Source organism: Myiozetetes cayanensis, unplaced genomic scaffold, assembly GCF_022539395.1.
Source record: "Myiozetetes cayanensis isolate MyiCay16 unplaced genomic scaffold, myiCay2020 scf3, whole genome shotgun sequence".
Taxonomy (NCBI): domain Eukaryota; kingdom Metazoa; phylum Chordata; class Aves; order Passeriformes; family Tyrannidae; genus Myiozetetes; species Myiozetetes cayanensis.
Genome location: NW_026087521.1, coordinates 26,839,619 through 26,864,014, shown reverse-complemented (window position 1 = coordinate 26,864,014; position 24,396 = coordinate 26,839,619). Strand labels below are relative to the sequence as shown.

General features: G+C 36.6%; 1 protein-coding gene across 4 annotated transcripts in view; it reads right to left on the bottom strand.

The window, feature by feature from the left end:
- Window positions 1-24,396, bottom strand: part of DOCK4 (dedicator of cytokinesis 4) — a 241,377-nt gene that overhangs the window by 128,626 nt on the left and 88,355 nt on the right. For all 4 annotated transcript variants that reach the window (XM_050324050.1, XM_050324052.1, XM_050324051.1 and 1 more), the window contains exons 2-8: window positions 21,188-21,271; window positions 20,136-20,176; window positions 16,780-16,835; window positions 15,257-15,353; window positions 13,483-13,631; window positions 12,046-12,130; window positions 10,230-10,381 (exon numbers count right to left, since the gene is read on the bottom strand). In XM_050324050.1, coding sequence (XP_050180007.1) covers window positions 10,230-10,381; window positions 12,046-12,130; window positions 13,483-13,631; window positions 15,257-15,353; window positions 16,780-16,835; window positions 20,136-20,176; window positions 21,188-21,271 — 664 coding nt within the window. The remainder of the gene's footprint in view (window positions 1-10,229; window positions 10,382-12,045; window positions 12,131-13,482; window positions 13,632-15,256; window positions 15,354-16,779; window positions 16,836-20,135; window positions 20,177-21,187; window positions 21,272-24,396) is intronic.

The following is a 24,396-nucleotide window of genomic DNA, read 5'->3' as shown; positions in this document are numbered from 1 at the left end:
CTCATCTAGGATTCAAGTAGAGAGGCTTTTACTACTACACTACTGCCAAGAAAAGGCTGACTATGTATGCCCCAACTATATTTCTGCACATAGGAATCTTTCTGCTCACAAGGAGCAATTGGAAAAAATTATGCACATTTTCTGAAGGGAAGCTTTTGAAGTTTCTGGAACTTCAGGCTTCTCTTTTAAGCTGCTTTTTATAAGCCTGTATTTACTTACAATTACAGACACATCAAATACATTCCTGTCCACAAGGGCAAATTACCATGTGTCTTAAACAAAGCCAACAATGAAATAACTAAGCCTGCTCATATATTGAGTGTGTGTACAAATATATATATATATCTCAATATGTAGAATTTTTTTTTTTTTAATTAGCAACCACATTCACAAGTGAACATTCCAAGTTATCCATCTAAAGAGGTATTTTTATTCCCTATGAATAAAGAGCAGTGGTAAAAGAGCAGCTCTCTTGCCAAAGTGGCCTTTACACTTCCTTTGAGATGTGTCAACCCTCCTGCTAAAATCAGGACTATCTCTTGAATGAGCAAGAAGTAAATAAAACCAGGCTGGCTTTGTTTTACCTTGCTTCTGAGGAGGGACAAACCCAAGTAATAAGTGGCTAAACTAGAATGGAAGACTCCTTTAAGAGTCTGCTAGCAAGAAAAAACAAGATGCTTCATGTCTCCTGCATCTATGAGGTATAGATATATATATGCAGTGATTCTTTGTAAGTCACTGTAGCACAGTTTTAATACAGTTCAACATTAGACATTTTTGTGGACACTGCACAGGAAATTGAAAATAACACTGAGCTACTCTATGCTGTGATCCAGTAAAAGTGCAATTATGCTTTTGTGGAAATACTATAATGGAAAAGTAGCCCTGAGCTAGTTCATTGCTTCTGGTTCCCATAGGTTGCTCCCTCTACCAGAAATACTGCTAGCTCCTTTAGCTTAAATCCCTGTCCTGCTTAGCAAGCAGCAGAAGGTCAGGATCTAAGAACACTTCAAGACAAAAAGATTCCAGGGATAATGTGGAGGTATCTGCCCAATAATTTTCAAGGAACAGTATTAGCAAAGTGAAGGTTACACATGCCAAAAGTATTATTATAAGGGGAAAAGGCAGAGTAGGCTATCACCTAATGATAGATTAAAAGTTATAAGGAGCACCTCTATGGTGTGTTTATTAGCACATGATATGGCATTGTAATAGGCACACATTCACGTACATGAATTTTTATACAGAAAAAAAGTTACATTGCTGAAAAAGTACAACAAAGTCCAGTCCAAACTCTGAGTCTAGTCAGTGTTCACACCCCCCAGAAGATCTGTGCTTTTGGTACCAGATAATTATGTTGGACACACACTCCAAACATATCCTTCAACAACTAGAAAACACCACATCCACTTTTTTCTCCAGAATGATATTAATTCTTATAGATAATGTAGAAACAATGCCCGGGTTTTATCCAGGATTATTTATTAATAGAGCATCTGAATTTCCATAACATTCAGAAACACAAAACTTCAATATCAAACAATCAGATATAGAAGAAGAAACCATATAAAGGAACAGAAAATCTGAATATAAGTTAATGTGCTCATGCAAGTATGTTCACATATGGTAAATTATTTCTCCCTCTCTTTCCAGCTTCTGTATTTGAGATACATTGCACCATCTAAAATTATTTCCAAATCTGTATTTAAAGTGCCCTCCCCATCATTTCCCAAACCTAATTTGTTCTCTTCTCTGATGGTAGAATAAAATAAAGAATTAAGTGTCTGAAAAGAAGATGTAAAGCACCAATAGATTCACACATTGTAGACAGAAACCAGAAATGTGCCCTTGTGGCACAGGAGGCCAATGTTATCCTGGGGTGCGTTAGGCAAAGTATTGCCAGCAAGATGAGGGAAGTGATCCTTCTCCTCTCTATTCGGCACTGGTTACACCACATCTGAACATGATTAAGGAACTAGACAGAAAGGCTGTGAAAACTGGGACTGTTTAGCTCTGAGAAGGCTCACAGGGGATCTTATGAACATATCTGAGTATATCTGAAGGGATGGTGCAAAGAGGACAATCAGGCACTTTTCAGTGGTGCCCTGTGAGGCAAGGACATAAACTGAAGCATAGGAGGTTTCCTCTAAGCATCAGGAAACAAATTTTTTACTGAGGGTGTCTGAGCACTGGCACAGGTTGCCCAGAGAGGCTGTGGAATCTCCATTCTTAGAGAAACTTAAAAGCCACTTGGACATAATCCCAGGCAACCAGCTTCAGACGGGTTAGACCAGATGACTTCTGAACTTCCCTTTCAGCTTCAACCATTCCATGATTTTGTGATTATGCGTAAGTACCACATAAAGGCAGCACAGATATACAGCTCGGTCTTTTGGGTGTTTATGGAAATATGGTTCTTAACAACATTCTTTTCCATCTTCCACCTCTGCAAGTTAGTAACTGCCATGATGCAAAATTTTACCACTTGTTTACTTTCCCTGAAGTTTCAAATGACCATAATTAATGAACTATCCTTCACAGCAACATGTGACTTCATGAGCCAGATGGCCAGGGTTCTTCCCCTGTACCTTTTTAGTAACTTCTGTAGCCTTGTACTGAGTATACACCCTACAGCTTCACAAATACATTCTCCATCTCCTTTGGGGTCTTGTGTTCAGCACGGCTTAGAAGCAGTGAAGAATTTAACTATTCAACCCTTCTGCTTTTAGAGTGGTGATGTCCGGAGTATTGATCCTAAGTAAACTAGATACTGAAACTCCAGTGCAATCTGCTTACATAGTTAAAATAATATTGAACCTTTAAGATCTTGCTCAAGAGAGGCCATAAGGATATCTTTGAAGAAAGACATCTTGTGTTGACAGTAGTGAAACTTCTGCATAGGGGAAATGTATTATCAGCTTGATTCAAGAGACATCCAAGCCCTTCCTTGCTGCTGTTAATAGCAATAGTCAGTTGGGTAAACTTTCATCAGAGGGATGACTAAAAGTTAGGTTCTTTGAGCTGTGCTAGAATGGAGCAGGTCTCAGGTTTGAAGATGCTGATGAAGATTGCAAAAACATGTCTTTAAACGTTCGCTTATTATACCAAAATCCTTTAAGATTATTGTAGAATAAAGGAGGGACGGAGCACTTGTTCCTTAAAGGGAAAAAAACTGAGAGCACGTTTTTTTCAAAAATTTAAAAATTATAACACTGAGTAGTAAATATTTTGACAAACAAAATGTGGATTTTAGCTTCTGGCAAAAGATTTCACTGAATTAAAGTACCAGCAAAACTGAAAGAAGAAAGGCATAAAAAAGATTGATGATGCATACGACACTAAAAAGGTGAGACAGAGTACAGCAAAGGAAGGGCAGTATTTTTATTCTTTGATATGGTCTGGAGTTTACATAATCATTAAGGATATAATTAAAAGCTCACAGAAAAGAAAATGCAGTTGACTTTCATTGGCCTTGGATAAACAGCCTATTCCTCTTTGTGTTCTTTAAGAATCTGTACTCATTTGAGGGCCATATGATAGTTACAAACAAGGTTGTTCAAGGTAATAGGAAAAGGAGGATTAGCATGCCAACTTATCTCCATTCCTCAGACAAATGTGGCCAGAGGCATCAATCATTTCTGATAAGATGTTCATATCATATTGACACAGACACAAAGTGCATATCAATGAAAGGAAATCTTAACACAGTCTGTCTTTCTGAAGCATTGCCTTGAAATTTTCCCTTTAATAGCACTGCTACGTGGAAAAAAATAACTTTAAAAAATTGGTTTAGAAAAGACAATGCTACATAAAAACTGTATGTCATATTGCAGATTTAAGAATTTCTATAGCAGCATATTGGCATAACACAGACGCACAAACTCTACATAAATGTAAAGGTCAGCAGAGCGACTGGGACTGTGAGCAGAAGATGACGCAGCATTCTTATGCAAACTCATCAATGCCAAGAACAGTCTGCAGTCTGAATTGAACAAATGTAGGTAGCAGTCTAATAGCCCCCATTCCATTTTTTCCTAACACACTACCCAGTGTTGCTATTGTTTTCAAAATTCTCTTAAAAAAACCTGATCAAGATCTCTAGATGGTAATGTGCTACAAATATCAGTGCAGTCTTACAGGATCTACACTGGAAAGGTAGGTATTTCAGAGGATATTGGAATAACATGATTTCTTAACACAGTCATTTGGTAAATATTTTCTTTGTGTGTTTTTTGTTTTCTTTTTTTTGTAGCAGCAGAGTATTCTTATAGAAAGAAATAAAGTTAACAGAGCCTCAGTGAATAATGCACACTGTCTGAAAAATAGCTAAGCTGTTACTTTGTCCCTTGCAACTTGTTAAACGGATTCTATTAAAAGCTAATAAGTGAGATCTTTCCAGGATCTGATAAAAAAAAAAATCAATACATTTTTCATTAAAGGATTGGTGTTCTTAGAGCTCCATTGTAAATGGGCCCCCTGGCTATACTAAGGTCATCACTGCTGCAACAAACTGCTGTATTGGGTAAACGATATTAGTACATGTGGTGGGAAATCACCTACTCTCATCTTTATTTCTCTGAAAATCTGCCACTACAAAACTGGTAACCCTGTAATCTCTTGCACTACCTACTATTGGCTTTTTAAGTGTGATACAACTGCAGGAAGAGAAGTTTGTTTCATTAACTTCTGTGCTGGTAAGAGAAAAAGATATCCCCAAAGCCAACAATCATCGCCACACTCATACACTTCAGTACTCTAAATACTGGGAATATAAGCATCTTTATATTCCAAGGAACAGAAAAATCTCAAAAACTTCACAAATCTGATAAATGAGCACACACAACAGCTGATTCATAAAGCAGCTAATAAAGAGCATCAGAATACAGGATTGTTGCAGTGTGCTCCAGTGTTACAAACACACATTTCCAGTCTTCCTTTGGAGCTGTAACAACGGCCTATCTCTCACCTGAAGTTTGAACTTTCTCATTAAATACATCTCACATTAAATCAACTGCATTCAGGTGTCTGTAATCTCTTTTAACTTTAAAATAGTTTTTTGTAATGTGATTGTAGTGGCTAAAAAGAAACAGTTAATTCCCAAAGTACAGCTGAGTTACTCTATGTTTACAGGATTTTCCCCCAATTCAAACTATGACTCTGTAATATCCATCTTACATATGCTATTTTATGATATACATCATCAGGTGAGTTTGAATCAGGTGCTTTTGAAGAAAATCTTTTGATCATCGTCACATTTTGATCAGTCTGAGCTAGTGAACTGACTTTTTTCTGCATGAAACCAAACTAGAACATATGTTCTTGCCACTCAGTTCACACAACCACAGATTTAGCATGAACTGCTGCTCTACAAATCCACTCCTACTGGTTGGTACTACTTGCCCAAGTAGACGGCAGTCTTAGACTTTCAAATTTTTCATCTATTTACAACTAAATTAGATGATATAAAAACAAATTTGCAAAGCTCTATACTAAATTGGTATGTCCTTGTGATTTTGCTTTTTTCAGACGTTTGCTGAGCATGCGAAATTCCAGGAACAGATTTTATAAAAGCATTTCTTAGCAACACAAAGTCTGGGTCCAGGTAGAGTATGTCTGAGCTCACATACTTTAGGAACAAACTAGGATGTTGTACAACCCTAAGTAGCCAGTAAAAGCTTAGCAGTAGCCAGGAAAACAGGACTGAACTGAAAGACAAACAAGCCTCAAGAGATGTGATCATGGACCTCTTTCATTGTCCAGCTACAATAGTAACACCATTTTACAATTGTGTATGCTACAATGTTTCCATCAGGATTCTAATAGTGAAATTCATTCTAAAAATTAACAGTGTCAACAAGGTAGCCTTTTATTTTCCTAAAGAACAAAAAACCCAAGGAATACACGAACAGGGCTTGTGACCTTAAGAGAAATAAGAGCAGAAGAGGAATGTAAGGCTCAAAGACATAAGAGTGCATAAACCAAAGAATTGTATTGGGACAAGTCATATGGCTGTACCATGTTAAAGCAGTGCCATTCACAACTTGGTCTACACCCCACTTAGGGATTATTACTGTTCTAGGAAAGGAAACTACAAAGCTGAAGGAAGGGGAGGCAAATGGAACATGATACCAGAACACACCAGGGAAAACTCTAGGAATCATCAAGGGCTGACTTCAGTTGTTTATTGCTAATAAAAGTGATAGCAGAAATCATTCCTAGCAGCTAGTTTAGACAGAAAATATGGATATATACATATGCATGCATATCAAGGGAAATTAGCATGCACCAGTTAAGTAGAAAATCAACAACTTGCAACTGTAGTCTTAATGCATCAAGCGCACAAGCATGTCATGACTCAGATTTAAATACTTGACTTAAATACTGTCATTTTTTTTGCTTCCATACAAGTTCAAAAAGAGCCTTTTAAAGTGTGAAGAGACATATTAGACAATTATATCAATATAGAAACAGTATGAAAAACAGCATTTATTATTACTGTTTATTAACAACAAGAATAAAGTAGTAAATAAATCTGTATTTTATTATTACCTCTAACTTAGTACAACAGAACTGATATTATTGTGGATACTAACACATTTAGAAACAGTTATTTTTAACAGCAATTTCCAGCAACAAAAAGAAGTCTGGAGAAAAGTACAGTCCTGTACTATCCCCAAAAATGGAAAGTGATCCCAAAAGAGTATTTACCTCTAGTTTAGTAAAGTTGATAGAAAAACAACCAGTGGGTGCTGATCTCACTAAGTCAGTTGCCAGCTGCTACCAACCCAGAAAAATCTTTAGCTAGGAAGTCTGAAGGTCAAAAAGAGCATCACTGATTTTTTTTGTCACTATCTGACATTAGATTTCTTCTCTGTGAAACTCACTATGAAATACATTTCAACATCAGTTTTTCACATCTCAACAGAAAACATATTATTATCTAATTCTTAGTACATGTTGGAAAAATTAAAAGCATTTATGCATGTGATAGAGATGAAAAATTATTTAATTTAGAATATAGTGATGATTTATTCAAAACACTAATAGAATACCTAGACACATTACAAAAACCATAATAATTGTTGAGTGCTTTTATGGCTTTAATATCCATCTCTTACTTATTTTTAAAAGTGCTATCCTGAAAATGCACTGGTAGGTCACACAGTGAGAACACCAATTTATATGTTAAATTAGAAGAATACTCCTTAAAGATATACATTGCCTACTACAACATAATAACAAAAGAGACAACACACCATGTATTCTATTTTAACCAAAAAAATTCATATATACTGAAGCAACAATAGGAAATTTGTACATATATTTATTACTTTTGAACTATTTACCCTAAATCCTTTACAAATATTTTAAGAGCAAATTCAGAGTGTTTTTTCTTATGGATTCTACTCTTAAGGGCTACTGTCAAAAAGTCAGATAACTAATACTGAGAATTTATATCCTTTATGACTTCAGTATCAACACTTTCTGAACTTGAGGCCTCAAACTTTATTAAGATCTAAAGTAGTGAAACAGAAAACAAAAAAGAAATAGGATAGATTCAGATCAAAACTGCTTCAGGGTATGCTGAGTAGCTCTTTAATCAATACAATCTACGGATTTTAAGGAGCCGTCCAAAATGCCCTAAAGAAGATGCAGACATTTTGTCAGCTGAACTGCCTTCTAGGTTTTGCTGACTATAATAGGTCTCTGCAGACAGTAACAGGAGCCTAGAGGTGCAATTCACACAAAGATCTTAAGTTTAGATGTCTTTGGAGCTGGACTGCAATCCTAAAGTCCATTGATTCACCATGAAACCTTCTGAGATTAGACCAAAAGGAAACACTCAGCATTAGCATATGTCTTAATCCTTGCATCTTACTCGTGACTGCAGAAAGATACCTCTTTCTACACAGATTCCAGAGCTGATGATGTGTCCACTCCTCCCCCTGCCACCCACCTGAAGACATACATGTATTTTCTTTCAGGACTAATTCTTGTATAATAACTACACAGAGAAACTAGCTTTGGTGATAAACTGGTTAAGTCAGTTCCAGGTCTAGACCAGACAGATCATATAAATCTCCAGCCTGGACACCTCTGAATTCCAGAGTTCATTCAGTGATACAGGTACACCTTGCATTTAATTTCTCACTTTGAAAACTCCCTTGTGTTTAGCTTTTTCAACATGTTGAGAGGTTTCTGTCTGTTTCTTGCAAGGGTTTTTTGTTGTGGGGTTCTATCTCTGTTTGATTTGCACGTTTGCAAACTACCATCACAAAGCTTATCTTGTCATTCCACCCATGCACTAGAAAACAGTTTGGATGTGTAACACCACGCTTCTTCAAGGTTTGCCAGTAATGGGATGAGGAAGTTCACACACAGTAAGCAGCTGCAAACAGACACTGGAGTCAGGAATCAACAACTAAAGGTCAGATCACAGCAAGTATGTGAGAAACAGCTCTAGAATTTGTACTTTCATGTAACATGAAATCCAATCTATTTGCTTTCATACCACCACCACTGCCTTAACCTTGTTCTCAGCAATCCATATCACCCCAAATTGTTTTCTGTCAGAGTCTGCAGCTCTCTCCTAAATCTATCACCTGCTGTGGCATTCACGAAGTGAACACAAACGATGTGTCTTGATGTACATTTAATCTTCAGAAATGACAGTAAACTGCATTTTGGTGACTACTGTCTAAATTACAGGCCAGAATGAAATGTCAGTATTTAGCAGCTAACACTGTAACAATAGCTGTGTATATATGATCTCATTAACAGTAAAAATTAATGTACTCAGTACACCCTTCCTTCAAAGCACTGGTTAGTTATCTTGCCTGTGCTGCCAAGCATAGACAGAATTTTGTCAAATTCAGCACAACTTCCACGTTTCCCCAGATTCCTATTGCCATATATAAGACAACAACCTGTGGAAAGGACTCACATTGGAGAAGTTCATGGAGAACTGTATCCTGTGGGAGGGACCCCACCCTGTAGCAGGGGAGGAAATGTGAGGAGTCCTCCCCCTGAGCAGGAAGGAGTGGCAGAGACAATGTGTGTTGAACTGACTGCAGCCCCCATTCTGTGTTCCCCTGCACTGCTGTGGGGGTGGGTGATGGAGAGAAAATCAGGAATGAAGTTGAGCACAGAAAGAAGGGAGGGGTGGGGAGAAAGATCTCTTAAGTTTGGGGTTTATTTCCCATTATCCTACACTGATATGATTGGTAATATTTATTTTGCCCAAGTAAAGTCTGTTTTGCTTGCGATAGTAATCGGTAAATGATCTTTCCCTGTCCTTATCTTGACCCATGAGCCTTTTGTTCTGTTTTCTCTCCCCTGTCCAGCTGAGGAGGGGAGTGACAGAGCAGCTGTGGTTGGCTGGAGACCACGGTCGACCCACCACACCCATCACCCCTGTACAACCACTTAATGGTTCAGACTTCCTGGCATATTCCTCAAAGAGAACTTACTAAGTTCTTGCACTAACTGTGCTCTCCTTCTGTGCTCTTATTTATTAAGTGTATAGCAGTTTCACTACTGATCACTCCCATGTTTTCTGTTTTCTCTTGGCCAATATTCTGTTGAAAGTAGAAATAAATACTGAATATTTAAAAAATCAAAGGTTATCAAGACTCTCACAGAATTTAAGCTCTAGGACTAACAGAAAAAGAATGGCTCAGCTCCCAGCTGAAAAAACTGGCCAAACAAACCCAAAGTGGGTGTGAGATTGAGTTTGACTGTTTCACTGAAAAACCAGCACCTTTTCACTGAAGGCTCCTTTTAAAAAAAATTTTTTATTCACTAAAGGCAGCCTTCCAGGCTTGTGTACCAAAGAGATGTCATCTCACAAATATGACAGAACAAGCAACATTTCAAACATTTGAATGTGCACTGAGTAGGACAGAGGAAAATAGATACTGAAAAATGACCTTTAGATCCCAGCACTAACATTCATTCTGTATGCCTACATGTGTATAGATTCCTACAAAAAAACCTGAAAACCAAAATAGATAAACAAAACAGCAAAATATACATTTTTTTAAACCTAAAATGATGCTATAGATTATTACACAGAACAACTGAATTTCAGAAAGAAGCAAAAAATTCTTCTAAATCAAAATTATCTTCTTCTTACTTCTGAATGTGCAATTTGTTACCTGGATCAAAACATACTGTATATATTGTAAAACTTACGTAAAAACAGTATTTGAGTAAAAACTGTACGGTACCTGATGGGTCGATTTTCTTTACTATCAAAGAGTGAGAAGATTACTTCCAGTTCCTCTCCCAGATTGGAGCACATTAAACTCTTCATCTGAACAAAAAGATGGTGGCTGCTAGCAGGTACTGGTGTGTCTTTTTTTCGATGACGATGTTCCATCTAAAAATACCACAAACACAGAGGCCAGTTTGAATTAAAATCTCACAAAAAAAAAAAAAAAAAGAGGTAAGAAATGTAATACAGAGCTACTTTCCTAATCCAAATTGTTTTTTTTTTAATTCAGTATTTATTTGTAATAGGGTTTTTTCTTTTTTTTATTATCTGAGAAGAAGAACACAAGGAAGTTACTTTCCCAGTGTTGCACTGCATCATAGTTATCTCTAGGAGAAAAAGAGTAACCTCTAGAAGTTTACCTTTTTTCTACTCTGAAAATTCTCAGACACTTTAAAGCTTTGTGCTGTAACAATATAGTATTTCATAGCTGGTTTAAACAGTTAATGATTTGATATTCTAGTTTTAAAACACATAAAAAATGCTTTTGCAGAAGACTAAATACCAGTCTTTTAAAATGGAAAAAGCAATCACATCTATATATTTACAACCTTTGGCAAACTGCTATATAGAAGCTAATAAATTATCTTGATTTGACTTCATACCTTCAGCATTTTAATCACCCATTAAGAACAGGACAATAATAAGCTGTACTACTTCTCTCTTATATCATACCAAAAATAATTTTAAACTGCAAAGTTTCTAAGATACTTAGCCTTAATACTAAGGTTATCTTTTTTCCCCTTTTATTTTTCAAAGTACACTCCATGAGTTCCATTATTAGGGTTCTGGGTTATTTTTACTCTGTATGTTTCTTCTCATGTTTAATGGTTCCTCACTGTATTTCATCTAGTGCTTCAACAGGATTCCATAATATTGCATATGACTTTGAAACTACTCAAAGGGATACTGATTCTAGCCTGAAGATTTTACTATTAGGCTTGACATTACAAGTTATCAACACAAGTAGTTAAAAATTATTTTAAAAATATTATCATTTCAGCTCCACAAAAAAAATGCGACAGTGATATTTTGGGGGGGGGGATTATATTTAAATACAAAAGTTATCATAAATACAATTTAGTTTAAATGAAAGCTTAAATCTTAAGCACATAAGGCTCTGAGATGTGTGTCTGTAACAGCTGCAGTAGTTAAATATGAGCCAAAGCCTATAAAAATGAACTGGCAAGTTTTCTTAGACCTCATTGGAGATTTAATCAGAATAAGAAATATCAGTGCTGGCTTTAGTAAATCAAGATGGGCTTTCATACCCAAAGGACATCTTTCCTATGCAATTTAACTGCTATTTACATTAATATATTAGAAAGGACCAAGAGTCCAGTGTGATTAATTGTGACAATACTTGTACCACGAGAATACTATTATATTTCCACAAATCTTGTCTAAATGGACTCATGGGCCAGGTAAAGCTCTAATGAAAAAGAATCTCATAAGCTTTTATTGATGATTAAATTCATGTTAACAGTCTCAATTTTAATGATATATCAGGAAAAAAAACTTTTAACAAATAACATGTAAAATAAGTACATGTGCCCACACAAATTTGATATTGAATCAAAGTATCTCATATAGATGTAGAGATGACAGGTGTTCAAAAAATATTTTTTTTCTCATAGTAAAACTCATTATGAGTTTATGAAACACAAGTTTATTGAATCAGACAAGGTACTTCTGCTAAGTAGAAGAGAGTTGCCATCAAACCAAGAGTATGTAATTTAATAGCAAAAGTACTGAGTATTACATTCACATACCAGCCTGTAGAGCTCTGTAATGCTGATCTCTTCAGGATCCACCATAGCATATTCTTTTCTTGGAACTAAGTCAAGTCCCAGCTGTCTGTATGTGAAATGGAATAACAGTAAGTAATTTCTACATTCAAGAGAAACAAATTAACTCTGCTTCTGATTATTTTTTATTCCAATAAACAATGTTCATGTTAATTGGTACTCTACAGTTGACTTTGGTTTTGGTTTAATGTATTTTGGCTGTATTTACCATTCACATATGACTCCTTCCTTTTCTCCACTTTGCAACATTAATAGAATATGCTTTTCCACAATTTTTAAATCTGTTTCACACTGTGGACAATGTACAATGGATATTTCCTTTGTACTATAGTGAACATTGTAAGATGTGAGTGCACTAGTGCCATCAATTTGAATGACAACCAAGGAAAAGAAGATAAAAAGAAAATGCCAAAACACAAGCTTAATCTTAATTTGGACTGGATGATACCAAAGATGCTTGCCTGTATCCCCTGAACAAATTAAGGAAATTAGCTTGAATCATATCAGGAATAAAATTTATTTTCAGCACAGCAGCAAGCAATAAAGATTAATAACACATAAGAGGAAGTCATGCTGAATTTAGAAAAATTTGAAATATTTGAAAGTTTTTCAAAAATATGTTTTAGAGAGCAGGAACTGACCACTTCAAAAACCCTCACAATTCCAGTCAGCACAAAATTCTAAGAAGACAGGTAATCAGTCACATTTAGTCACAACCTTTTCACTATGTTAGGTGTTAGGTGTCAGCTGTAGAATCCCCTGAAATTCTACTAATCTAACAATATTCTACTATTGAATATTGTTACATTTTGCCGTGGTTTAACTGTATAAATATAGGCTAAAGACTTTGGAAACAGCACCTAAATGCCATAAGGTGTCTTCTTGCTTTAAAAAAAAAAAAAAAAGGAGTAAGATAATAGAATTTGTGTTAGCTTATATTAGTTATTCAGAAAAAAGAAAGATGTAGAGCATAGTAGCATGACATATGTTAAAGATACCCAAGTAGGAACTAAATTGTGTGACACAAGTTAAAAAAGAAGTCCTGTCAGCCAATATAGTTTCAGTTAAAGCACAGAGCTGTGCTAAATGCATCATACAGGCCAGCAGCCAAGTGTGTTTTAAAATGATCCAAAAAGGCTGCTGCAGATATTCCAATGCAATTCTCTTATAGACAGTACCACTGTCTACGTAAACTACACTGATATAAAAAAAAGCAAAATAAAACAATAAGTTATTTTTCACTGTTAAAACATAGTGGACAGAAAAACAATCAGAATCCATTAAAAAAAAGGTAACACTTGTTAGAACTTTGTTCCTTATTTCAGCATTCTACAAATCAGCCTAAAGTGGTGGCCTTAAAATTTTATTACATTATTTTCATTTATTGTTATATTTACTCACTCATTGCCCCAATCCAGACGAGCAGTGATGTGTCGCTTGACATCCTTCATTCGATCATGGGTGAGATGGCCAACAAGGACCTGCCTTCGCAGGTCAAGGATTTCATTCATTATATGCCACAGCCGATGAAAGAGATCTCCCTCATTCCTCTGTGAGATAAAAATATAATTGCCTCTACATCACCTGTCTAAGGTGACAATCCTAATAAATACAGATATGGTGAGAAAATGAAGAAAACCCTTTTTTCCCCCTACTTAGTCTTTTTATCCCCCATGATACTGTAACCATTTTACCTGCACGTTTGTGTGTGTGCACATAAAAAGGTTTCAGAGCTTACCACACACCCTGTCTCTGCACCACACTCATTCCAGTATTTCACTTCAAATCCTCATGTTAACAGTCTAATGCACACAACAGATATGAAAAAAATTCAACAAAAAGGTTGTTTCAGTTGTTTATTCCAAGAGCATGTTCATTTTGTGCTGCCGTGCCATCCAAATTGATCAAGACTATTTGAACTCATGCACCTAAAGGGTAGAAAAGGCAATAACTCTGAGCATGCAAACTCTGAACCACAGATTGTTAAAGTTCTTTTAACTTGTTGTTGCACTAACTGTACACACTACCATCTAACCCTAAATAAATAGTATCATGCAGACAGTATCTTGTCCAGTCAGTCCTTCTTCATCTAACTGTGAAACAGGAGAAATTATGTGAATATGATTGCTTTAAAACCACATCCTCCTACTCTAATTATATACCAGCTAAGGGCATAAACAATTTCCCATAAAAGAACTTCTGTTGGGGAAGAATCTGTAACTCTTCCTTCACCAATTCTAATTTTACTTGATACAGTTTTTCTGAGAACCTTTAGCTTGAGGAAATTATTACAACCTCCATTTATGTGATACATCACACAAAGTTGAAAAAACACTCCTATTAAGATTTGTTCTGCTAATTCTTGCAATAAACCCTAAGCCCATTTCCCTTTTCCTTGTTGCTAAGAATAAAAGGCATTAAAAACAAAGTTCGGCTACTTCTCCTGCATTATTGCTATGAAAAGCTAAAATTCACTTAGAAGGACCATTACTCTCCATCAATAACTTTTATATTCCAAGGGCTCTGACAAATGCCATTTGATAAATCTACTCTTTATTTCTTGTTCATTCACTTCATAAGCTCACTAAAATGGGCATTAATTTATTGTTTGTCTTGGCTTTCTGTCTGGAAAGAAGGCAAGCCAGGGTATTTTGAACATGCAATAACAGCAGTGAAGAAAAGTGCTGCCAAAAAAAGAAACAACTGCAGTAAGAATAGGAAGGAAATATGAACATTATAAGTAACAGAAAACCAAAGAAAAAAGATCCTACGAAAGAGCCCTTGAATTAGAAGCAAGAAACAGAAAAGACTGTAGGAACATTACAGAGAAGTAGACACACAGTATATTTTTCACAATTTTCCATCAGACACTAGGATACAGACATTTCACTTCTACAGTTAAGAAAAACTGAATAAATAGTAAGTCAGGTGCATCTTTGGTCTTGGTATCGAACAATTAGCTCTACTGAAGTAAATTATGCATGTGAATACAGGGGACATGCTAATATTTAAGAACAGTATTAAGCTCCAAATAAAATTTTCAGGTATTAAAACAGTTAAAAAACAAACTGACTTTTTTTCTGAAAGATATACTTCAGCTAAGATAGAGCATTTAAACAGCAGTGTGTCTTTTGAGATAGCATTAAATCAAAACAATATTATTCAGGGTACTTGCCACATAGAGTTGTTTCCACATTGTTCCCCAGTCTCTTAAAGTTGATGTCATTTCTGTAATAACAGAATCTTCTGTTGGAATAACCATTTCAAATTGTCTGTAACATGCAGAAAAACACATGATATTACATAAGCATTATTAACGCCATTGAAGTTACTAATATGTATTTCTCCTGCCAACAGTGATGTCTATCAACGTACATGGATGCTCCTTCAGACCATGACAGTTTCAGTTTGTATATCAATTTCATCCCCCTGGAAAAACTTCGGGTGAAAATAGTTTAATCCCCATGCAAAGTCTTAGTCCTAGAGCAGTCAAGGTGAATTTTTTTGCTATGAGATAACCATGTCAAAAACGACTTTCACAGCATAATAATTCCCATTGTTTCCAAAGGTATCTTGCCACTTTAGCAAGTGCTTTTCATGCCTGGATTACTTTTTTCATGATATCTTGTCTCTCTTAGGAAATTAACATAACAATGTGATAGATCCTGGCCATCATCTGCGGTAGGGCGTATGGCCTGAATGGGAAATATAAGCTAACAGAGAAAATAGAGGTAACAAAGATTGAACTCGCTGCAAGTACTGTCATGGTGTCTACTAACAAAAATTATTTCTCCTTTAAGCTTTACTTTACTGTGTTGGTTTATAATTTTATTTCACTGAACCTTCAGTTTTAGCTACAACCACTTTGTAAGGAGAAAGCATCCTAAGGTATGACAAACCACGTGTGGCCTGAACTCCATAGCAAACAACAGTGAGTTTAACAGTAACGTGGGGACACCTCCACCTGTGGAAATGAGACTTTTAAAAATATTATTACAATCTTCATGATTATTTCTGCCCAACACAGATAACAGACCTTCTACTCACTCGCTCATGCTCCCATAACAAAGGTCACATACAATTAATGTTCAGGCATCCATCTATTATGAGAAACGTCTTTACTTAAACAGGTTTTAAACTGTTTTGTACCAGGTCTCTATTAATAAGTCCAAATAAATGATACAATGTGAACACTCACAAATTAAGTAAAACTTCGGAAAAAACTGTTGAGCTAAGATCACTGAAAAAAGTTTTATAAAATTGATACCATCAAGGTAAGTATTACATTTTTAAAAAATAAGATTTTTTTCAGTTAGAGCATTTGATTTTCAAAACAAAATTTTAAAACTAATTTTAACCAATTATTCTGGTTTTTATCAACTCTTCTAAAAATGACATCAGTTTTTGTCAAAAATAAATATTGGCTTTTCATCCCCCGAAGAAAAGAAGTAAAGGAAAAAATGTCTCTATTCATCTACAGTTTTAGTGAAATCTTTTGCCATTAAACTGCTACATTATTTTTGCCTTTTCAGAATACATCACTCCAGTTTTCTGACCATGAAGGAGTATCAGGTTAGCTAAGGACTACTATTTCAAGTGCTGTGGCAGAAAGCTGAAGTTATTTCTTTGTAATCAAAAGATCTTTTATACAAGTAACTGATCACGTTAAAATATTTGAAATCAGAACATCTCACCTACCCTTTGTTCTTAACACATGCATTCTTCAAATGAATGTAGTTAGATGGAAATATGCCCTGAAAAATAAAAGAGTTTAGGTAAAAGATGTCCCATTAAATGAGTTCAGCATACCATTTAGTACTATTCAATATGCAAATGCATGCTGAATTAAAAGTCCTCCAAATAAGCAACAAAAAACACACACAAGGAAGGAATGCAATAAATACTCAGTATAGCTCTAACAGAAACTAAAATGCCATATTCAGTAGAGTTTAAATCAGAGAATCATAGAATCAACTGGGTTGGAAAGTACCTCCGAGATCATCAAGTCCAACCCTTGATCCAACCCCACTGTGGTTACTAGACCATGACACTCAGTGCCACATCCAGCCTCATGTTAAAAACCTCCAGCAATGGTGAATCCACCACCTCCCTGGGCAGCCCATTCCAATGTCTGATTACTCTCTGTAAAAAATTTCTTCCCAATATCAAACCTAAACCTCCCCTGGCACAGTTTAAGACCATGCCCTCCTGTCCTACCGCTGGTTGCCCGGGAGAAGAGACCAACCCCCACCTGGCTACAAAAAGTTGTAGAGTGATGAGGTCTCCCCTGAGCCTCCTCTTCTCGGGGATAAACAACCCCAGCTCCCTCAGCCTCTCCTCCTAGGCTCAAGTCCCTTCACCAACCTCGCTGCTCTTCTCTGGACCTGCTCCAGCACCTCAATATCCTTCCTGAACTGAGGGGCCCAGAACTGGACACAGCACTCCAGGTGTGGCCTCACCAATGCAGAGTACAGGGGAAGGATCACTTCCCTGCTCCTGCTGGCCACACTGTTCTTGATGCAGGCCAGGATGCCATTGGCCTTCTTGGCCACCTGGGCACACTGCTGGCTGCTGGTGCTGCAGGGGTTGTTGTGGCCAAAGTGCAGGACCCAGCACTTGGCCTTGTTGAACCTCATCCCGTTGGAATCAGACCATCTCTCCAACTTGTCCAGGTCCCTCTGCAGAGCCCTCCTGCCTTCCAGCTGATCGACACTCCCCCTGAACTTGGTGTTATCTGAAAATTTGCTAATGGTGGACTTAATCCCCTCATCCAGATCATCAGTAAAGATATTAAACAGCACTGGGCCCAACACTGATCCCTGGGGAACACCACTAGTAACCGGCTGCCAACCGGATGCAGCACCATTCCCCACCACTCTGGGCCTGGCCCTGTAGCCAGTTCTTAACCCAGCAGAGAGTCCTTCAACACTTCAGAATATTAGAAGATAAACACATGCAGAATACAGAAGACTGTTTGAGAGCTCCCTTAGTCTAGATGGTTTTATTCATTATTTGCAGCTTGATAAAAAACAGACAGCTGCTGGGCATAACGTCTTAGCAAACATTTCTTTAAAAAAGGGGTTTCAGAAAGGGATTTTCAAAATAAAGCAAAACAAATAAAGTTAATGAAGTTCAATAAAAATAAAGATAAGGTAATATAGGAAGTCAAAATAAAGTTTTATTTTGTGGCTACTATGCCTTGCAGCATACAGGAAAGTTGTAGTAAATGCCTGTCAAAGAGCCTCCGTGTCCTGCCAGGAGCAGTCCTTTCCAGTTGTTTAGGGCTGTCCACTGTTCTCTTGAACAGGCAGTGTTGCTGCAATGGTCATACTGCTCTTACAGCACACTAACCTTCATAAATCAGAATACGCAAAATAAAGCAAGTCAGCTTCAAGCTTCTGCCTGGGAACATAATACACCACAGCTCATGCAGTGAGGGAAAATACATATATGTTCTCTTCATAATAAGCACAGCTTCATTCAGCTTTCCTTTGTGATGATGGTGTCCCATTTTCTTTTAACACAGCTATTGGACCTTCGAAAAAAACACATCTACTTTGTAGGGGCAACTGCCCTTGTAAATGCTCTTACTCCTCTGTAATGCAAAGCAGTTCAGGAGAGCATCTCCCAAGGACAGTAAGACATACAGCTTTGCAGGTGTAACAATATGCCAGAAAACAGGATGGCTGCATATGCACACTTACTGCAGACCAGCTGCCACAGATAATTTCTTTGAGTGTCAAAGCTGGCAAAATAACAAGGCAGGAATCTTGACAGAGCAATACCAATAACAAGAAGAGCTACAAGGTGTTCTTATTATTTTACTTTCAGAGAGAGTCCCTTCAAAAATCCAATTCAGAAAACTGTTTGCATTCACACTAGGAAAGCAAAAAATATACATCTCATCTCTTCACACATCAAGTCATGTTTAGAAAACCTATTCATAACTTCTATCGCACATTTGACAGACCACAAAGCAAGTCTGACAGCAAGCATGTGGTAAGAATTGCAACAAAAGACACAGAAGATGCAATAACAAACCACAGCTGCTCATGCTTCATAAATCAAGTTGTAATATACATCAATGAGGTCAAAGTAATAAACATCAGATTAGGCTCTGAGGCTAAATTTATTTTTCACATCGGCCTTCCATATAAAAGCAAGGAAATTTATGTGAGCAGAGACTGCAGGCCTTAGTACAAAAGGCCAGTGACTTGACATGAGCCCCAAGATACTTCTGAAATTAAAGTATATGTGCCTTATTTTGCTGAAGAGTCTTGGAAATGAAGAGAGAAAAAGAAGAACAAAGCTTACAATGCAAGTTAAAGGATCAAGAGATGATTTAAGATCTTTCTTTCCCGTGAAAAACAAAATCTTTACAGTCTCAGAGGCAAGACAACAGGACAGATTAAGAAAATAGACACATAAGACAGAAAAAGCTTAAAACAAATTCAACACAGACACTGAAATACAAATTTCGTAACTTTTCATATCTGAATGCAGAAAAATAAATCAATGTAAGTCTGGTTTTGAGTACTATCAGCTATGCTACTATGGAAATCAAAGACTACACATCAAAAGAAAATAAAATGAACCATGTATTTTACATGACAACACATATCTTTTATTCAATTGATACTGTACATGTGGCTCCTAGAAACTAGCTGTCTCCACTGGCTGCTCTAAATTAATTCATAGCATCAAGAAAAATGGGTACAGTTTAATCAACTTCTCCAACAGTATTTACAATTTCTTTTTTCAGTAGTCTTTTCCCTTCAACTTAACTTTCTTCAAGTTGAAAATCGAAAAATCAGAAACGAAAGAAAATTCACTCAAGTCTTGGGTTTGTAAAGTGTATCATTCTAAAACACAGAAGCATTTCAGAAGGGTAATCCATGTCCAAATCTAATTAAAGCAATATCAATAATATACTTAACACTAAGCCCTATTTTTCCCTTAAGAGTAAATATCATATACTTACATGCAGACTATAAACTCTTAAAAAGTAAATATACATTTTTGCCAAAGAATGCAAGACCGCAATTGACCTTTACCTTAACGTTCGGGTTTTTTAAGGCAAATCCTCTGTACCATCCTGAGAATAAAGAACATTTTGCTTTTTAGAGTATGCACATCATTTCCATATGTAAAACAGATTTCATCTTTCCCTTTTGAACAGATATGACAATTCCACAGTGCTGTCAGACTGCACTCATCTAAAAGACCTTCCATACAGTGAAAGGTATTTCATTTAAACAAGTTCATATTCGGATGACTACATTCACACCATTTCAGGAATTACTCTTCAAGTTTGTACACCTAATGTTTCTACCAATGTAACCCAAGTATATTCTGCATTGGACACTGTACCAGTCAAAACCAAAATGGTTTTGTACTAGCTGTAAACATCTAGAAATCATTTTTGGACTTCATGTTCTAAATTTATCAACCACATTACTATACAATATTTATAATATACCTGATTGGAAAGAATAGATCCTATGCCTTCTAAAACAACATTTCTTACAAGACTATCCATAAATAATCCTGGTATGAAACAAAAAAATACCTATATAATCCCAAATGCTAAAAAAAATCAAATTGACAGACAAGCCTTATGTGTTAAGGAGGCAGATTATGGAAAATAAAAAAGCAACTTTATTTCTCTTATACTAGAAACAGACATTTGTTAAAATTATATTTCCATTCTCTACCTCAGAACAGATGCAAAATAGAATGCTGCCACTGCTTAAAGACTTAAACTTGTGACTTTGAATTAATTTGATAGTGTCAATGACAGCCAGGCTTCCCTCAGAAATACCAAGAAAGCAGAAGAATCACAATGAGAACTCCTTACTGTTATAATTCTTACACTCTATATAAGTTTATTAAATGGAGAGATTAAATAAAAATAAATGAACTGCAAATTAATTATTATAGAGATTAGAGCTAACTGGAATTGTGAAAAAAAATTGGGAGCCCAAAATGTGTTACATTACTGACTTTTAAAATGTGTTAATTTAAGAAAATAAATTAATAGTAATGGGGTTCAAACCACCAGTATATGAAACTTAATTATCCCTAGAATTCCAGCCTGTGAACTCACCATCGCATTTCTCTAATATTTGAACGGTGTCTCCAATCTCCAGTGACAGGCCATGTGGGACTGTCCCTCGAAAACCAGCTATTACTGAAAAAGATGATAAGTTTCAATTATTCACAAATTAAAATATAAATTATTATTCCTATTGTTAACAAAAATAGTGTATTACTCAGGGAAGTTATGTGTTAGAACAAACAAGCTTACTAAAATTCAATAAGCTGTGGAAAGAATCAGAGGTTAAGCCACTTCTATGAGAGCAAAATTTAAAATTCAGGACTTGGGAAAAAACCTAAACACTCACAGTGCTACCATACATGAATGGAAAGCTTGTACTGGAGAACACTGTTAGCTAGACCATAAGAACCCCAAAGGACACAAAGTGTTTTATTCCACATGCTTACACTAACACATGTCAGACCTCAGAATTTTGCAAGCTGGAAGTGCCAATATGTGCCAATATTTTTGTTGCCATCTATATCACTCACATGCCATGAAAGAAAAAATCTTATTTCATATTCACTTCACAGATGCTATAGACCCAGCACTCCACACAACACCAAACGAGAGGAAATAGTTAGGGAGTGGAGACCAGTGTTGTTCACTCCAATACGTTAAGTGCACACACAGTTTCCCCTCCAGCCTTGCCAAAGCCAGTGAAGGGAGGTCATGAGCTCAGGCTGGGACAAGAGCTACAGAAATGGGCTTCCTTTGCTGGAGATGAAACATGCTTCAGAAACAAAACATCCATCAAAGCAGTGATGTTCCCAAATTTCAAGTCTTATATTGCTAGTGCTAAAACAATAGCCAGCTGTTTTTTTCACTCAGAATCAAAATAGAATACTCAAAAGCCACTTCAAATGCTCATTCCTACAAATGCTAAAAACCCATTAACGTGTGCTATAATCCATTGACCTTGGCTAGAGCAGCAGGTGCCCACCAAGCTGTTCTATCATTCCCCCTCCCAGTTGGACTAGGGAGAGAGAATAAAATGGAAAATGACTCAAAGGTTGAAATAAGGCAGTTTACTAAAGCAAAAGCAAAAGTTTGCACATGCACAAGTGAAGAGGAAAATTATAAAGTTTATTCTCTACTTCTGATTAGCAAGTGATGTTTGGCCACTTCCTGAGAAGTAGGGCTTCAGCAGTTGAGCAGAGGAGAAATATTGCAAACAACTAATGCCCCCCTTTCTCCTCCTCTACTTAGCTTCTGTATCTGAGCTGACATCATGTGGTATGGAATATCACTCTGGTTAGTTTGGGTCAGCTGGCCTCTTCCCTCCGCAAGCATGTGTACTGAATCAATTTCTATTAAATTTGGTGCTCCTCCTGCCGTCCACGTTATTTACACAGAACTGAATACCCTGAAATAAGCACTATGCAATAAAAAGAGCTACTTTCATTCCTACACCATGACCAGATATACACTTTTAAGCAGGTTAGTTGCAAGACGGCATTTGTACATTGTTAAAGTTTGTCTGAGAGTTGAAAACCAAGAAGTTTTCAATGAATTCTTATACAAAGATCTGAAAATTAAAACAGTTTATTAACCAATAACAGATGAAAATAAAAACAAAAGTCCCCAAATATCAATACATTGTATATCTCAATTCCCTGCACTGCAATGACAGGAGTCATTATAATCACCTTTCTAGCTTGCAACCAGCAAAACTGGATTATGAAGCCTGCCAAAATAGCACCTACAGCCACTGAAAAAAAAAAATAATTAACTGAAGAAGCATGCAAAACCAACCCAAACTCAAAGTATATTTGTGAGATGTCTTATTTCCAAACTCCATGAGATAAAAAAATACAGTAATTTTCTCCTTAAGAGCCAATATATCGTATCATGTTGTTATGATCTGACTTTGCTGTGACATTCAATTTTTATTACATAGTTACTGAAGCTGTTAGAAATCTTTTCTTTTTTTAAAGAGAAGTTTAAAAAATATCTTTAGGACAAAGAGAGGTTTGAAATCTGACACGGTGTAAAAAATAGACAGCAATTATTTTAGAACATGTATAGAAGAACAAAATTATACCTTGAAATATCTTCTAGAAGGCTGGCCTGCAGAGTATCAAAAAAAGAAAGAAAGAAATGAGGCCATCACCTGTACATCTTCGCCAGCACATTCATCTGATACACTTGAAAAACTCTAGCTGGATTCTTACAGAGGTCTTGCAGTAAGGTCAGGCTCAAAACAGGTAGCCTGTGGTCCTTAGCAACGTCACTCAAAGTAAAATCAAGAGCACTGCAGAGCACCAGAGAATTTAAAGCAAAACACCAGAACCCACAGATAAACTTATACCACACAGCTAAATTTCTATTAATCAAGTCATGCTACAGAACTGGGACCCAGACAGAAGGTGGCTATTATAGCAACTATTATAACAACTGGTAACAGTGGATGAGAAACCTGAGGTACTCAACAACTTTTTTTGTCTCAGTATTCAATGGCAGCCTCTCTTCCCAGACCTCTTGAGGGAATGGACAGGAGCATGAGGACTGGAGGAGCATGAGGACTGGGACTCCCACTGTAAGTAAAGACGACATTCATGAGCACCTGAGGAACCTGAATGTCTATCAGACCCTATGAGATGCATTCCAGAGTCCTGAGGGAATCGGCTGATGTAGTAATAGACTATTTACAAGGGCATATAGTATTAGGACAAGGTGTAATGGCTTCAAATTGAAGGAGGGTAGATTTAGATTAGATATTAGAAAAAAATTCTTTACTGTGAGTGTGGTAAGGCACCTGGAACTGGTTGCCCAGAGAAGCTGTGGATGCTCCATCCCTGGAAGTGTTTAAGGCCAGGTTGGATGGAGCTCTGAGTAACTTAGTCTAGGTGGAAGGTGACCCTGCCCACAGCAAGGGGGTTGGAACTAGATGATCTTTAAAGTCCCTTCTGTGAAGACATTCTGTGATTCATGCCTTTTTAGTTTATCTGTGGTGTGTATACATAAGTAGACTACAGGGAGGATAACGAGAAAGTCATGGTGGAGGTAGCTGCAGTTCCACCAGAGAAGGTCCTAGGGTTTGGTGGTTCAGCTAGGACACAGGCTTCTTAACCAAGCCACGATACAGATTTCATGTACTGAACCTCTTGCCCTTTTCTCCGATGACCGCATTATTCTGCAACACTGTGCAGATGCTCCTTAATTCTTTTTTCTAGTAGTAGTTAAGTACATAATTAATCACTCTGCGGTGACTGTGG